The following is an 11,481-nucleotide window of genomic DNA, read 5'->3' on the forward strand; positions in this document are numbered from 1 at the left end:
CTAGGATATCAATCTTTATGCATTCCATTTCATTTTTGACAACTTCCAATTTTCCTAGATTCATACTTCGTACATTCCATTTTGATTACTAATGGATGTTTGCAGCTGTTACTTCTCATCTTGAGATGCGCCACATCAGCAAAGGTAAAAGCTATATTCTGTCCACATCATTAAGGATGGTTCTACTCTGATGAGGCAGCCCTTCTCCAGTCGTATTTTGAGTGTCTTCCTACCTGAGGGTCTCATCTTCCAACACTACAGTGCACAACGTTTCAGGGCTATTCATAAAGTTTTCCAGTAATATATCAGGCAGTATTTCACTGCTATTCATAAAGTTTTCACTGGCCAATTCTTTGAGAAGTGGATGGCCTCTTCCTTCTTCCAAACCTGTCTTAGTCTGGAAGCTTCACTGAAACCTGTCTACCGTGGGTAACCCTGCTGGTGTTTGAAACACTGGTGGCATAGCCTCCAGCCTCGCAGCAACACTCAAGCCACCACAGTACAACAAAGTGACAGACAAGTCTGTCTCCCTTAGGTGTTCCAAACTGCTCTGCTCATTTCCTGGTCTCCTTCGCCCTGCTTGCTTACCCAGCCTGCCCCTGGGGTGCAAACAGCTACCTTCGCTGGTTCCAGGGCTGGCTTACCGTGGCCTGCCCCCAGCGTGTCTACACATGCACAAACACCCACCTTCTGCTGGTCCCAGGGCTGGCTTACTGCACTCAGCCCCCAAGGTGACTCCATGCATACAAAACCACCTTCCACTGGTCCTGGGCTGGCCCAATAGTTATTGGACCTGCCCCTGGGGCTTACTTAGTTACTGGGCACCACCATTACCAAGCAGAGGGTCAGTGAAAATGAGGAAGACCCTCAACAAGATGGACTGGCACAGTGGCTGCAATGACAGGCTCAAGCACAGCAATGATTGTGAGGATGACGAAGGACCAGTCAGGGTTTGGTTCTGTTGAACATGGGGTTGCTATGAGTCAGAACCAACCTGACACAACACTTAACAACAACATCCTTGCATATCTGCTTTTTGTCTTATGACCTTCAGAATCTGTTCATCCATTTCTAAATAGATCCTATTGTCATCTTTATTGTCTGACATTCCATTGAAGCCCTGGTAGTACAAGGGTCGGTGGTTTGAATGCACCATGCAGCCAATGACTCTCCAAACCCACCAGCCACTCTGCAGAAGAAAGATGAGGCAGTCTGCCTCTGTGAAGATTTGCACCCTTGGAAACTGTGTGGAGCAGTTCTATGCTACAGGATTGTTATGAGTTGCAACTGACTCAATGGCCCCAGCTTTGTTAGTTTGTTTGTTTGTTCAGTGGCTCCATGGAAGAAAAGGCCTGGCAACCTTCTTCTGTAAAGATCACAGCCAAGAAAACCTGTGAGGCAGTTCTACTCTGTCACATGGTGCTGAAATTCGACTCAACAGTGTCTAACAACTACAAGATTCAGTCAACAGGTTAAGTTAGGGGAAATTAATGTATGGAATCTTGCTGTCTGAGAATAAAGGCTGTCTTTTTATATATTAAAGTCTCTTTATATCTCCTAGTAGTTTACTTTCTCTGTTTTTCTTCTCCATATATGCATTCTTCTTATTGGGTTTGTTCCCGGTTTTTAGCCATTTGTGGTTAATGTCATGGGATCATCTCTTGCTCCATGTTTTCTAACTGGATACTGTGTGGTGCAGAAAAGCTCTTGATTTGGGGGTATTAACAGGAACCCTGGCGATGCAGTGGTCAGGCACACAGCTGCTAACCAGAAGGTCAACAGTTCAAACTCACCAGCTGCTCCACTGGAGAAAGATGTAGCAGTCTGCTTCTGTAAAGCTTTACAGCCTTGGAAGCCCCATGGGACAGTTCTACTCTGTCCTCCAGGGTCGCTGAGCTGGAATCATCTCAACTCTACAGCAACGGGTTAACTGTGCTTAAGCCTTGAGGCCTTTTGCACGAGCACCAACGCCTGAGACCAAGGCACTGTGGCGCTCCACACAGGTGGAAGGAATGTGCGACTAGCACCTGTGCACTTGGCAGCACATCACTGTGGGTCTGGCCCACGCCCCACCTTGCATTGCCAAAACGGAGCCAGTGTGTGGGAAGCCCCACACCAATAAGGTGGCAAGGGCCCCTACCCACAGTGCTAGAGCGAGAAAGGGGACTTAGCCGGCACACAAAGGTGGGCTCTGGCCAGGCAGTAGGAAGAAAGGGGACTGGCAAAGGCACCAGCGTTCGCAGCCCCAGATCTGTAATTAGGGTCCACAGGTCACTCTGGCCACAGCTGAACAAACCAGGGTGTAATTAACCTTCCCCCTGGCTTTTTACACTGCAGCGTTTTGCCTTCGCCAGGAAAGGAGGGTCTGCCTTTCAGAAGGGACTGGGAACCACTCTTTGCTCCCAATCCTCAGAAAGGGGCAGTAGGCGGGGAGAGGGCAGAAAAATCTACAGGGAACACATATTTAGCTGTTGTTATTTGAATAAATTTCCCTCTATTTCTCTGGGGTTTTTAAGTTGGACATTCAAAAAATTTCCCTGTCTGAAGTTTAGTTTAAAGAGCTCTGGTGGTGTAATGGTTAAGCATTAGGCTACGAACCAAAAGGTTGGTGGTTCGAACCCACCAGCCACATTGGGGCAGTCTGCTTCTGTAAAGATTTACAGCCTTGGAAACCCAGCTGGGCTTGCTACAAGTCAGAACTAATTTCTGGCAGTGAATTTGGTTTGGGAAAGTTATTTTGAAATTGCTCACCATCCCTAGTTCCTGCTCGCAACACAGGCTGTTTCAGGCCTCGAATCTTGGCTCCTTTACTTACAAGCTCTGTTCCCTTCAGTAGGATCTCTCACCTGCTAAGCCTCATTTGCTCAATGTGTAAAATGGGGATGAATGGTTAAAAGCAGTACCTCCCTGCTGGGATTGTGGCGAAGACTAGATGAGATCTTTCAGTCATTCGACAAGCACCTACTGAGCACCATTATGTGCTAAGTGACAGGCTAGAGCACAATAGGGACCAAGACTGACACAGTTCTTGTCTTCATGAAGCTCAACTGCAGTGGGGAGATGGACTGTAAACAATGAAAACAACACACAGTATAACTAGGGAAGCTGATGAGTGCCATGGGCACTGTGGGAGAAGGGAGGTTGCAGAGATCAAGGAAGCTGCATGAGAAGTCAAGTTCCAGGTAGTGTCCCATGGTGCCCGACACACAGTAAATGCAAGTGCTCAATACACGAAGTGAGTTGGGACTACACACTGGTGGTTGGGTGGCAGAATGCTTGCCTTCCATGTGAGAGACTCAGGTTCAGTTCTCAGCCAACACACCTCAGGTGCAGCCAACATCCAATGTCAATGGAAGCTGTGTGTTATGATGTTGGAGAGGTTTCAGTAGAGCTTCCAGACTAAGACAGACCAGGAAGAAAGCCTCAGCTACCAACTTCGGAAAGTCAGCCAGCAAACCCTGCGGATCCCAATGGTCCAACCTACAGCCCATCCCAGGGATGACACAGGACCAGGCAGCATTTAGTTCTGTTGTGCATGGAGGTTACCAAGAGCTAGAGAGCCGATGTGACAGCAGCTCACAACAATTCCAGGCCATGCTGAAACATGGAGAAGGAAGACTCTGCCTACGTATCTGCCAGAGCCAACAGACTGTGAGGCCTCAAGGACAGCAGGGACCTTGTCTGACTTGGGGCTACCCTCTCTGTGCCCAGCAACAAACTTGGCCTGAGTCGAAGGTGAGGAAATGGTTGCTGAAGACACTAACACAACACTCCAAACTGTCCTGAAGGCAATATCCATTCCACAGAGCAATTACCTGGAGCCCAGAGTTAGAAAATGCTGTTTATCTAAAGAGATCTCATCTGCCTTTTTTTGCCCTCTAATGAAAAACCAATCCATGCTGGTGGTCCCGTTAGCAAAGGGGCCAGGGACGTCCCAAAGCGGTCAGGTGCCCCAGCCCTCAGGACCCGTGGTGTTCCAGGACTGGCCCAGCACGGAAGCCCTGCTGTTAGCCTGCTGCTGACACCATTACAAGCGTAGCTAAAAAAGCCGGGTCTGAAACATTACGACAATGCAGACCAAGCACCCAAGTGTCCCCAAGCACTCAGGCTCATAAATTGGGTCAAAGCAGTGGTCAGTCTAAATCACAGAGTATCCTGAAAAGGTAGTATTTGTACCAGGAGCCATAAAACATTCCATCTGAATCCAGACTATAGGTTCACAGGTGGCCTGCTTCAATGAGCACATAAAAAATGGTTTGGGATCACATGGGTAAATCAAACCTCTTCCACCTGTTTCTGCAGTGCCCCAGGCCATTCCCAGAGGTGTTTTCAAAAGAAGCTGAGGTCCTCCTGGTTCCTACAAGATGATGAAAAGCACCCCCTGCAACCATTTACAGAACCCAAATTTGCTCGGCCAACACTTCACAAATTGTATCAAGGTAAACTTCAGCTCACTCCCTGATCCTCTATTATTCCAGTCAGTGGGACCTGAATTAACGGGGACTTGCTAGCATCAACAATTCAGACAGCCACCGTCAATCCTTTGGCCAATTCCTGACTTTGTGCCCACAAATGATGCATCCATTAGGAACGGACAAGCCTCTCACACTCGTCGAGTAAGCCTTTACTCCAATGCAGAAATCAACCACTGGTATAGTAGCCTAAATTGAATATTTTTATAGTATATGGATACAGTTCTATCCCCTTGAGTATGGCTGTATAAAAAACAGAGGGTTCCAAAAGAAATAACAATTGAAGACCACGCTGTAGCACAGGAATCCATTCAGAAAATGTTAAGTGACGGATACAGAATACAAAATGGTCTGTGCTCCTGACTCCAAGCGTGTAAACATTTGTTATCCTGTGGACAGAGGCAGGAGGGAAACAAAGAAAAATCAAACAGTTGTTGGAGCATCAGAATCAACAGAATGGATTGGATTTGTGCTTGTTTCATTTTATGTCATAAAGATGCAATGTTTAACACCTTGTGGGTTTAAGGTTGGTTTCTCTATGTTCACAATGAGAGAAAGAAATATGAGCAGGACTTGATGGGGATTTTGGAGTTCTTAAAGTCCATGTTTGGACGGGAGTTGGGGAAGACGCCTTCTCAGGCTCCCAGCTGGAAAGGAAGTTTTCTTCAGTGCAGCGAGGCCCAGAGGTCCAGTGGGATTCTACCTTATAAATACCACCACCACCATTTGCAATGAGGCTCTGTCCTCCACAGGGAGCACACTCCTCACCTCAAAAGCTGTCAAACCTCACAGATGACAACTCCCACCAAGGGGCACTTCTTTGGGTTCACGGGAGTCAAACGAAGCTCACAGCACCCAGAGAAAAGGGGCAGAAATATCAAGTGGAAGGCAATGCACATTTTGAGGCAATGTACATTTTTTACATTTGTTCTGGTTCCCTAGTGCCACTCTGACAAGAATACACCACAAACAGGATGGCTTGAACAAACAGGAGTTTATTCTCTTACAGTGTGGAGGCTTTAAGTCTGAGTTCAAAGTGCCGGGCTCTAGGGACTGGGTGAAAGCCCCTCAACCTTGGGCTTCAGTTCTGCCTCCTGCTCCCAGCCCATTGAAGCTAGAGGCTTTTCTTCATTCAGACAGCTGCTGGCTGCTGAGGCTGACAAGCCCAAGGTTGACAAGAAAAAAAGGCACAGTCCTGATGTTACCAAATCACACAGCAGGCCATTACTTCAAGTCCATTAAAGGTCCCAAAGTTGGCAGAGCAAGGCAGGCTGTTGAACAACGACACAGCTACATGCAGGGTTCAAGTGTGCCATAAGCTAGAGACCATACCGCAAGCCTTCTCCTTATATACAGGAAGCAGACCACCTCCCTAAGGCAGCTACTCAGCTCCTCACAGTAGATTCCACCATGGAGTTGATTACCAATCTCATCATGGGGAATACTACATCCAGCTGCCCAGCCACTCAACCAGGCCCAGCCAAGTTAACACACAACCTTAACTACCCCAGAGGATCTTAGCAGAGTTTCACAGACAGCTACAGAGCAAGGCATTTCCCCCACCCCAACTCTACAGACAGACATGGAAAGAATTCAGAGAACAGTCTGCAAAAGTGTTTCTAAGAAGAACCACATTCAAGATTGTGGTGGTGGTTGTTAATTGCTATCATGTTGTTTCTGACTCATGGAGACCCCATGTGGGCAGAGTAGAACTGCTCCACAGGGTTTAGAACTGCTCCACAGGGTTTTCAAGGCTGGACCCCCTGGGAGCTGATCACCAAACCTGTCCTCTGAGGTGCCTTCTGGGTATGTTCAAACCCCCAATCTTTTGGCTAATAGTTGAGCACTTAACCATTTACCACACCCAGAGGCTCCATTCAAGAGCATCCCCACATGAACGCCTCCCGCCACACCCCACCACAGCCCTCCTCCCAAAATGCTGACCTACTTGGGCAGGCTACCTCATGGGAGGGCTGACCTTCCTAGGCCATAACTATCTGGGGAGGGATGTGCCACCTCCACATTCCAGCAGTGACCATCTCTACAGGAGACAAATGTTCACACTAAGGTCCATGATTCCAGGAGCAAACACTGAGATCAACAGGTGGCGCTGCCCTCAGGTCCCAAACTGAACAGCCAGGAGGGCCTAGCCAGGTAGGCAAACCCTTCCTCTGAACCAGACTTGCTTTTCTTTCAGAAACATACCCAGCCTCAGCCCAGCCTTGGCCCTCTCCGCAATGGTCTTTGTTGCGTATCCACATTTCTCTCCAGAGTGTAGGCCCCATGAGGGCAGCAATGTATACCTGTGTGGTTCCCAGGCCCCAGTACAGTGTCTGTAACTAACAGCACATGACCAGCTGGTGAGCACCATGAGCCTGGACTGGGAGAGCTGGTTCTTGTGTTACTGTATCAGTTCCAAACTTTCAAAGTAGAGGCCAATTTTCAAATAACATCTTATGCTCAAGGCCAATGCATAACACAGACTTTTTAAGGGACATACTTCCATTTTTTAAAAGCAAAGATATCACTTTGAGGACTAAGGTGCACCTGACCCAAGTCGTGGTATGTTCAACTGCCTCATATGCATGTAAAAGCTGGACAATGACTAAGGAAGAACGAGGAAGAATTGATGCATTTGAGTTATGGTGTTGGGAGGGAATACTGAATATACCATGCACTGCCAGAAAAACAAAGAAATCTGTCTTGGGAGAGGTACAACCTGAGTGCTCCTTGGAAGCAAGGATGGTGAGACTCTGTCTCTTGTGCTATGGACATGTTATCAGGAGGGGCCAGTCCCTGGAGAAGGACACCATGCTTGGTAAAGTAGAGCATCAGCGAAAGAGAGGAAGACCCTGGGCGAGACAGAGTGACAATGGGCTCAAGCACAGCAATGACTGTGAGAATGGCATAGGACCGGGCAGTGTTTCACTCTGCACTGTGTGGGGTAGCAATGAGTCAGAGCCGACTTGATGGTACCTAACAACAACAATAACTTCTGTCTAAAGGACCCTTGGTGGTACACATGGTTAAGTGCTTGGCCACTAACCCAAAGGTTGATGGTTCTAACCCACCCAGCAGGTCTGCAAGATAGAGGTCTGGTGCTCTGGGCCTGTAAAGATTACAGTTGAGAGAGCACTAGGGCAGTTCTTCTCAGTCACCTGGGGTCCCTAGGAATCAGAAACAACTCAAGGGCACACAATAACAACAACACTTCTGTTTGGAGTGGGTGTCAAACCCCCTCAGGCTGGCAGGCCCCAATACCCCCCCACACACACACAATCCCCTCAAAGACCCCTCTAGGAATCTAGCTTGAAAAGCACTGCAGATCAAGGGTACGGAGGTATCCTAGGCAGGGAACTGTTTTGAATAATAAGCACACAATTCTCAGTGGTTTATTCCCTAGTTGGACAATCCTCCGAACCTGAGGGTGGGGAAGGGAAGAGTAACTCCTTACATGTCTCTTCCATGTCATGGAAATTCTCCCAGACTGGGTCACACCTTTAACAGGCGGTAATGAATTTCTCAGGGATGCTATTAGGCAAGGTTGTTCCATACTCTTTCAAGGAATTTCTGACTCCCTTCCAATATTTGAGGGTTTGGGGATATTCCTGGCTCTTGTGTCCCCATGGAGGTCATTAGTGAGGTCATGTTAGGAGTCGGGCAGCAGTATTGGTGGACAGCACCAGCATCGATCAGCACAGCCAGGAACTCAGCAAACGGGCTGCCCTGGATTTCAGCTCTGAGGCTGACTAAAGAAGAGGCTGCCATTGAGAAGACAGTCCTCCCCAAGACCAAAGCACAACTAGCTACCATTTCTTATTTCTGGCACAGACCACGGCCTCTGGCCCCAAAGCCTCACGATGTTCCTTTTCCACCTAGAAACACTGACTTCTGTCACCTTTCTCAAAAGGGCATTTAAGAGACATGCAAATCTCCCTGATTCTGAAGATTCGAGGGAAAGGGCAGCCTGAGTTATGACAGAGTATGGTTTCTGGTCAACAGCTGCAGATACTCAACAAGGTATTGCTTAGCAGAGGTCCTGGGGGGCCCTGCTGTAATGAACAGGCAAAAATGGGATATTCTTAAAAAATACCCAAAGGTAAACATTTAGAAAATAAAGAGAATGGTTTTTAATGACAAAAACCAAACCCACTGCCACTGAGTCAATTCTGACTCATAGTTACCCCCTTTGGCTTTCCGAGGTAGTAAATCTTTATAGAAGTAGATTGTCCCATCTTCCTTCTGCAGAGCAGCTGGTGGGTCTGAATCTCCAACCTTCTGGCTAGCAGTCAAATGCCTTAGGCACTGTGCTACCAGAGCTCCTTTATGACAAAAGTAACTAATTAATTATTTTTAAAGTTCATGACATTATTTGTTTTCTTTTATACCTAAGATTCCACCTCAATTCTTGGCTAAATCAAGAAACGCCCCAGCTATTCTTTTCTCAGGAGCTCTGGCAGCATAGTACCTAAGGCATTTGACTGCTAACCAGAAGGCTGGCGGTTCAAACCCACCAGCCACTCCTCGGAAGGAAGATGGGGCAATCTACTTCCGTAGCGATACTGCCTCAGAAACCCAAGGAGGGGTCGCTATAAGTTGGGTCCAACTCGACGGCACATAACAAAACAACACAACATTCTTTTCTCAAATGAGATAAGAATCAACAGCCCAGGGTCCTGGCTCAGCCACCAAGTAACATGTGGCCTTGCTCAATCAATCACGTTTACCTCTTGAAGCCTTGAACTTCCCTCTGCAGAATGGGGTACTGGAGAAGCTGGCCTCACAGGTCCCTTCCAATTCTCATCCTGGAATTATAAATTAACCATCGCCTTTGCCTCTGGATGAAACATCACAAATTCCAAATGATTGGGGTTTGGATTACTGAGCCTCAAACAGTTCCAAACTGTTAAGAGTCTTCTAGGGTGTGTTGTTTTTGATATGTGGCCCCTCACCCCACCAGAGGTTGAGACACGACATAGTCCAGCCAGGGCTGTGCAGGCACAGACATCACTAGAGGGAAAATCATAGCAGTTCCCCCAAACACTTGGCTTTCAAACTTCCAAGAGACATGACAGGCAGCAGAAGCAAGAGCTCTGACTCCCAATTTACTTCCTTATCAGCACATTTACCTCCCAAACAGGAACTAACTATGATAGGTGACAGGTCTCCTTTGGCATGCTGGTCTGAGATTTCAGGCCCTCTCCCCACAAACGAGTATGCAAAGAATTTCATCTGTACCAGGATGGAGAGAGATGCCTCCAGTTGCCTGTGTAAGGAACACAGAAGCTCCAGACTGCCTGCTCCATAAATCTCAAGAGCCCAGAAATGTGTCAGCCCTTCTGCCTAGCCAAGTGAAAGACGCCCTAGAGTATGGCTGCCACTCTCTTGGGAATATGTATGCTATCCTCTCCTCCCCTCATGTGTCCCCAGAAAGACACACACACAACTCACGACATCATAATTTACTCCTGCTGAAACTATGGCCTTGTATATCTTCTCAGAGGCACCCAGTAAATGAAAACTAGGTCTCGAAACAGGGGACCAACCATCGAGATAGAACTGGGTCCCTTTCTGCACGGCCTCTCCTTGGGCCTCTGAAATTCTCCGGGTCCCAGCACAAGCCCTGCCTCAAAGCTCACTCCTTCACGCAGCTCACCACACTTAAGCTGTTTAATGTTGCATTAACAACCTCTTAATTGCTGTATTTCCAAAAAGCCTTCCAGAAATGCAGGGTGCAAGCTCACCCACCTCCAGCCCACATCCTAAGGAGTGAGCTCTGGGGGCAGAGCACGCCAAGGGGGCCTCCATCCAATTCCTGTCTGTAGGAAAGCTGTTGCGTTTATTTTTAATTTTATTTAAGAAGCGGATGCAGGGTACCCAAGACACCACAATAAAATGACATTAACTGTAAAATTACATTATTAATTCTTTAATCTCACTTGAGGCTTCAAGCTGTTGCTATGTCCAATTATCCGTGTAACCACCTGTCAGAATCCCGGTGCTATTTAGCATTACCTCCAGGACAGCGGTGGGCCCGGTGGTCCGTCAGGTCTGCCAGAGACTCGAAGTCCTGCTGACAGTGATCGCAGGTGTAAATTGACTCATCCTCCATGTCTTCATCGTCCTCATTTCGCTCCTCTTGACTTGTCACGCTGTTCCTGTCTTCCAGCGCACGGCTGGTCTTCCGATCACACTCCGGCTCTCCTTCTAGGCCTCCTGCCAACAGGAAGAATACAGTCCATGTCAGCTGACAGGGGCTTGGGAAAGGCTTTTAAAAGAATGGTCCAGCATTTATTAAGATACATTTAATTACTCCACCTCCCGGGGTTCATTATTCCTGACACCTCTCGGTATATTAATATATGTTTTTTTGTGGCATGTGGAGCCATAATTCTCACTTAGATTCTTTAATTCTTGGCACAAACCTTCTAGTAGGATTTCCTGTCATCTTCCCTGTGTGCACGGATGCTGGGGGTCATGACTCATCAGGGAGGTGAAACTGCCTTAGCATTTCGTCTCCTAAAAACCCAGTTCTGTTCCACCCATCTCCCAGGCCTCCATCAGCTGTCCCCCTGCTCCAAACACACCTAAACTTCTGGCTTTCCCCAAAGCCCTGCAATTTAGAGCTGGGAGCTCTCTGAGCCAAGTTCATCTTTTGCACAAGCCTTCCAATGTGGTCATGTCAGCCTGATGCCTTGCAAAGTGGTCCTGATTCTGAAATAAAGGAAGTACAGGTGTTTGAAGGACCACAGATTGTCAAATCATGAGCTTAAAAAGCCTCTAAGCCCTTACTCGGGACCTGGTATCAGCCTAGAGATTGAGAACAGGCCTCGGGATCACGCAACCAACTTCTTTACAAGATCTGCTCTGTGCTCGGCACTGTTCATGATCATGACAATGATGCCTTGTATCTGTGGAGCATTCTACACTTTCTCAAAACTACAACCACACACATATGCGTGGCCCCATTTCACAGTCTTGCAAATCCAAAAGTTAAAAGGAGCTCAAG

The 11,481-nt window shown here is 47.7% G+C and overlaps 1 protein-coding gene across 1 annotated transcript in view; it reads right to left on the reverse strand.

The window, feature by feature from the left end:
- Positions 1-10,686, reverse strand: part of ZNF423 (zinc finger protein 423) — a 272,189-nt gene extending 261,503 nt beyond the window's left edge. The window contains exon 1 of the mRNA XM_042781727.1: positions 10,488-10,686. Within this exon, the coding sequence (XP_042637661.1) occupies positions 10,488-10,584 (97 nt within the window). The 5' untranslated portion in view covers positions 10,585-10,686. The remainder of the gene's footprint in view (positions 1-10,487) is intronic.
- Between the last annotated feature and the right edge of the window lie 795 nt (positions 10,687-11,481).

Source organism: Orycteropus afer, unplaced genomic scaffold (assembly GCF_000298275.1).
Source record: "Orycteropus afer afer isolate SDZICR_OR568_19922 unplaced genomic scaffold, OryAfe1.0 scaffold00009, whole genome shotgun sequence".
Taxonomy (NCBI): Eukaryota; Metazoa; Chordata; class Mammalia; order Tubulidentata; family Orycteropodidae; genus Orycteropus; species Orycteropus afer.